The 6,177-nt window shown below is 41.8% G+C and overlaps 1 protein-coding gene across 2 annotated transcripts; it reads right to left on the reverse strand.

The window, feature by feature from the left end:
* Positions 1-1,055: 1,055 nt before the first annotated feature.
* ANKRD40CL (ANKRD40 C-terminal like) lies at positions 1,056-5,955 on the reverse strand. Of its 2 annotated transcripts, XM_065908863.1 has the most exons (4): positions 5,919-5,955; positions 2,914-2,994; positions 1,997-2,157; positions 1,056-1,199 (listed from the first exon to the last, which is right to left on the reverse strand). In XM_065908863.1, the coding sequence occupies exons 1-4, from the start codon at positions 5,953-5,955 to the stop codon at positions 1,056-1,058; spliced, it is 423 nt and encodes a 140-aa protein (XP_065764935.1). The 2 variants fall into 2 exon arrangements, with proteins under 2 accessions (XP_065764935.1, XP_065764936.1); XM_065908864.1 differs by lacking the exon at positions 2,914-2,994.
* Positions 5,956-6,177: the final 222 nt, after the last annotated feature.

The raw sequence follows: 6,177 nt of genomic DNA on the forward strand, positions 1-6,177 counted from the left end.
ATCGCTCAGAGCTTTTGTGTAATAAAGTTTTATTAAGTATAAAAGAAAACTGACACAGACATCAGAAAGGGGCAGAAAGAGTGCCCTCTTGCTAGGTTTTAGCAAGAAGTTACATAAGCTGCTAATTAGCGAAAAGAAATGTCTCAAAACTCAAGAGAGTGGCACCAGACCCCTCACATGCATTTTGAGATAGCATTGGCACAAGGTGAGTCATCCCGTGCCATAAGACAGTTGACATAAATCTTGAAGAGAGGCAGGTTTCTAAACAAATACATAGTTTTATTAACATAACTTAGAACATTTCTATGAGTAAAACATACTGGTTTGCTGAGCCATTATTGGTTCTGAGTCTTAGGTGGAACTGACTTGAAGAAAGAGTCTAAAGTAAATACATAGTTCATTAACATAGCTTAAGCATTTCCATAAGAAAAGCACATTGGTTAGCCTCAAGGTTTGAGAAAAGTTCAGGTGGAACCAGGTGTCATGACAACATAGAATTTTTAAAGAGACCTTTTAATTTTTGTATAGAGAAGAAAAAAATTACATCTGACACTTGTTTCCTCCTGTTGCTTAAGAGAGAAAAAAAACATCTGATGCTTGGGGACACCTAGTCTTCCTGCCTGTTACCCTCTCCCCATTTTGTAGATTTAAAAGTTGTTAAAAGGAAATGATGGTAAGAGATGGTTTTAGAAGCTAGGATCTTTAAACCAGCGTGTCAAGTGGGTCCTGGCTTTCCCAGTTCCAGTTAACTCACCCTGCCCTTAATGGAGTTGTGAACAGAGCCTGGCCATTTGTCTTGAGTCTCAGGAGCGCATACTTGTGCCTAATCAGGATTGGGGTACAACTTCACAAACTAAACTTGCGTTGATAGGTATCATACTTAAAATTTTTAAAAATACTTACATTTGTCAAAGTACTTTGAACGTACTCTACTCCCAAGCCTCGAGAAGTTGCAAAACAAGGAAATAAGTACATACATGAAGTTAGCAAACTGTTAGATGCATCCAGACTTCATTATTTACAAAATATTGATTCCACTTTTTCATTTCTGCAATTTAATACGTCATTTTTGCAGCATTGCTGTTGTAGCAGGGCTTCTCTAACAGAGATGGTGTATATTCTGTCAGTTCAGAGCTTCCATCTTTCATTAAAATGAGTTCTACTTCCTGAAAGTCCTGTAGTCTTCGAATGTCTTTGTCCTTAATATGAAAAAGAAGTCACATAATGGTTCATAAATACATGTAAAGTTATGATGAAAAGGCTTAATAAGATTACCCCAGCATTGTTTTCTTTCCATTAATGGTAAACTAAGTCAGCAGTTGAGAATTGTTTTCCTTTTCTGTTTTTTTGTGTTTCACACCTTGTTGCTGATTTCCAAGGGGAATAAAGTCTCAATTTTAAAAAGACTTTAGTCCAGGGCATTAAAAATATATATATATCTGAAAGTATGATCATCCCACCACTTTTAGTTTACAAAGAATATTTTGTTAGCCACGGCACCATTAAGAATTGCTAAAAAGCATTTTGAAAGTTGCTTTTTAAAAAATGCCCAAAGAGATAAGAATTTTCCTCATGTTAAAAAATGAGATTTGTTTTTGAATCATAAAAATACATACAAATGCCCCCAGTTTTGTTTCCTGAGATTGCAAAGGCTTGACTTTGCTAAGCAGTTAAGAGTGGCTTTGTATTTTCTGTCCATGGGACCAGTCAGCTTTGTGGAGTTTGGAGGCTGGCCATACATACTGAACTAGGGTTTTAAATTTTGTTGTTAGTTGTAATTCAGACAATTTAAAAGAGTGAGTAAATTAAAGGTATGCAAATCTGTAAAAGCACCAGATTGAAAATAACCCAGCTATCATGTTTGGCTGTCCTGCATCTAAAATGTCCAATGTTTTGGATCTGTTTTCATATTAGTAATACAAAAGCTAGTGATCGGCTTCAATGAACATAATTTTACCCACCTAGAGCCCAGTCTCTATTTAGATAAACACCCTACCTTTCTGAGCAATGTGTTTGGTAGCTTTCTGATCTTCTCTACTTGCTCTGGGTTAATCCCCAGTTCACAGCAGCTTACTTTCAGTAGATTTTGGTAACTCAGCTCTTGTCTGTCCAGTTCAACTTCAATGAAGTCATTTTCTTTGTGGCTCTGAATTCTGACTTTAAGTACCAGCTCTGGATCACCCACAAATTTTTTTTTAAAAGAAACAAAATACCCATTTTAGACATCAATTATACAAAGAGCTGAATAATAATAAAATAATAAAAGGCATATATGAACTTTTAATTACCTGAAACTTTGATAGGAATGCTGGGCAAACTCAGGTGTATACCCCATTATACTCACCAAAAGGCAGTGTGAAGCCAGGATCTAAAAAACCCAGTGTGTGACATGCAGTACCCTTGGCAATACATCTGTGTTGGGTGTGCCTTGTTGGGTGTGCTTTGTTGGCTGTTTGAAAAGTTTCAAGAAAATGTGAGCCCTGGGGCTCTATATTCTTAAGGCTGCAGATCATCCTGTTGATGCCTGTTGGATCCCCTGGGACTTCCAAGGTGAGAGGATGGTAAACAGGATAATTCTACCATCTTTGGAGACATCTTTGCGTTTCCCTGATGGCTCAGCTGATCAAAGAATCTGCCTGCAAAGTGAGAGACCTGGGTTCGACCCCTGGGTTGGGAAGACCCTCTGACACTCCCGTATTCTGGCCTGGAGAATTACATGGTCTGTATAGTCCTTGGGGTCGCAAAGAGTTGGACGTGACTGAGCGACTTTTCACTTGGAGACAGTGGCATTGGTTTTAAGTCTTAAAACTTGATTGTCATGAGAAGGGGCAGTCTTGACTAAAGGTGGAGGAAGTTGATGAAGCCAAATGATGAAGTTGGCTTTGCAACATGACCTAGGGGTTGAATCCTCACCTACGCAGGTGTCATCAGGTTTGGCATGATCCCCTGGGTCAGTTGGCAACTGTTGATTTGAGCTTCCTTGTTTATATTCGCCTGAGAAAGAATTGGAGGAGACATGAGAAACAGCAGCAGCTCAGCGTTTAGCTCTGCCAACTCTGTCAGTTAGACAAGGGACAATAGAGCCCCATTGCCACTTTCTGCTCTGCAGCTCCTCACAGGAAAAAACTCGAAAAGGGCAGTTGTTATACTCAGACTTCAATAGGAATTTTCCTTTACTGCTTAAATCAGAAAAGGAACTGAGATAGTATTTTTAAATGGTATGTAATCTGAAGAAGAAATATTTATAATCTGTGTGCTTAACTCGTTTCTACTTAAATATATTTGGCATTGAGAGTTTTGTGTCTCCAGATCTTCAGCAGAGTTGTGCAGTTAAGAGAGTCCCGTTAATAAGGAGAAGTTTCTCAACCAGAGGGAAGGAAAAGGAGGGAACATTAGAGCATCCAGGTGCCAGGCGTTTTACATAGAATATCTTCCCAAGGCTACTCTGTGCTGTGCTAATGCCTGGGGAAATGATTCAAACAACAATTAAAAACCCAAAGTGACCTTTGTGCTGGTGTTTACAACAGGAGAGAAGAGATTAATCAGGTGACCTCAGGTAAATGTGATATTACAGTTGGAGGCCTGGTGAGATCAAGATACACAGTAGTGTGAAAAACCTGGAAAGGGGTCAAGAAAGACCTCCCTGAAGGCTAAGTGACCTGACATCTGAAGGTTGAGTAAGCTTAACTTAGATCCAGAGGGTGGAGAGAGAAGAGCTTTTCAGGGCCTGGTAACAGCAGAAGGCCCAGTGCAGCGAGGCAGTGGTTCTTTAGAAAGAAAAGCAATTCAGCATGGCTGAGTGTGTCAGGATTGTAGGGTTATCCACCAACCTCTGCCGCCCAATCTGTGGTTGCTAGTCATGTGAATTGGGATATGCTCTAAGTATAAAATACGCACTGGATTTCAAAGACAGGAAAAAATGTAAAATTCTTTTTAATTTTTAATATTCATTTTATGTTGAAATCATAGTTTTAATTTATTGGGTGAAGTAAATGTTTTATAATTAATTTCACCTGCCTTTTCAATCTGGCTACAAGAAAAAGTTTCATTACCTATTGGCTTGCATGCTAAGTCGCTTTAGTCTTGTATGACTGCAATCCTATGGACTGTAGCCCACCAGGCTCCTCTGTCCTTGGTATTATTCTCCATGCCAGAATACTGGAGTGGGTTGCAGTGCCCTCCTCCAGGGGATCTTCCCAACACAGGGATTGAACCTGTGTCTCTTAGGTCTAACCTGCTTTGGTAGGTGGGTTCTTTACCACTAGTGCCTTATGTAATATTTTAATTGGACAGTGCTGGTGTGAATGAAAGGTCTTTATTCTAGAGCAGCGTCAGGCCATTAGACAGTGTTCAGGAGAAGACTGTCATAATCAGACTTGCATTTTGGAAAAAAGAATCACAACAGAAACCTCACTGGCCTCACAATAATCCCATGGGGTATAAGTATTATTCCCATTTTAAGACAAGAAAATTGGGGCTGAAGGATAAAGTAACTTGGAGTTTGCTCCAGGAAATGGCAGGACCTGGATATGACCTATTAAGAGGAAAGTGAAAAGAAATTGTTAGTCATTCAGTCATGTCCAACTCTTTGTGATCCCATAGACTGTGGCCCTTTGCGATTCAAAAGTCCTGGCATCTGGCATCTGTCCATAATTCTCCAGGCAAGAATACTGGAGTGGGTAGCTGTTTCCTTCTTTCTTCAGGGTATCTTCCTGACCCACGGATTGAACCTGGGTCTCCTGCAATGCAGGCAGATTCTTCATTGTCCGAGCCACCAGGGAAAAATGTGGCCCAGGGCAAAATGGCTACCCAAAGAATTGCAGCCTCCCCACCCAAATGCTGTTACCTGGATAGGGGTGACTTGGGGCCCCTGCCTCTTCCCTGGCCGGTGGGCCTCAGAGCATGCCCTGCCTTGACCACCTTTTGCTTGAGTCACTGCCGGTTACAAAGGCGACAGAGGAGTGAGGGGCTTTGGTGGAGGTTGGAGTGTGGTGGGCTGAGAGAGAGGAATCACACATTCGAGCCACAGCTCCCGGTCTCTCAGCAGGTGCTCCATTGTCCCATCTGATTTGGCTTACAAAACAAACTCAAAATTATAAGAAATTTCAAGCCAACAACCACAGAGCACTTAATCCCCAGCATGAGGTCTGTCTGCATGTAGGACTGCACAATGCACAACTGCTCTGATCTCAGGCCCATTGAAGTCACTTCTGCTTGGGGCTTAAACCGTACTTTTTCCACACTGCTAAATGCTTCTCCGAAAGATAAGATAGTCTTGCCCAGTGCTGCTCTCTCCCAGGACAGAAATAATGTCCTTGTGCCCTTCCACTCTAGCCGTGGAGGGAGCTCCGTGCTGGTCTGGGAGACAGTGACCCAGACATCTGAACTGGAACAATGCCCTTCTCACCCTTTCACTGCTCACTCCACACAGCATGAGATGTCCCCCACCTTGGCCTACCACGTGCAAAAGCATTTCATTTTCGTGATGGACCTGTGGATGGACAGAGTTTCTTAGAGGTCAGAAAGCATGCTCTTTGAAGTCTGGCAGATTTGGATCTGAATTTTTCCTATGCTATTTAGTAGCAGTGACACCGTAGACAAGTCACTTAACCCTTCTAAGCCTGTTTTCTGATCTGGAAAATGGGATTGATAATCTCTACCTCACAAGATTATAAGAAGGAATGAGAAAATGCACAGAAAGTACAACCACTCCTAGCATGTACTGAGCACCAGTATTTGCTGGCTGCTATTATTAATTATAGCCATTGATACTTGCCTCCCTCTGAAAGGACCCATGGCCTACTTGCTCTGCTCTTGACTACACCACTGGCAGAGTGGAGAAGGTCACCTCACCCCTTCTCAGGCCCCCCCAATATCCTCCTTGACAACCATGTTGGAAGCAGGGTTTAAAGACTCACCTGAAGGCTTCTTCACATCCAGTTGGGGTTCAGCCATGAGTAAGTTCTATGGTCTGTCAGATCAGCAGCCCCTCCAGCATTTATACTGAGCTTCCAATCAAATAAAAGGCATGTTTTAAAGCTTCAATGCATCTGTCTGCTTTGAAACGCTATGTTCTTGTTTGGCCAGTGAGCTAGGGCAGGGTTGGCCTGTTTTACAGATAGTCAAACTAAGGCTCTGGTGTTTCGTATGACTTGCACGGGATGCTGCAACTGAAGG

The sequence above is a fragment of the Muntiacus reevesi genome, chromosome 18 (assembly GCF_963930625.1).
Source record: "Muntiacus reevesi chromosome 18, mMunRee1.1, whole genome shotgun sequence".
NCBI classification, from domain to species: Eukaryota; Metazoa; Chordata; class Mammalia; order Artiodactyla; family Cervidae; genus Muntiacus; species Muntiacus reevesi.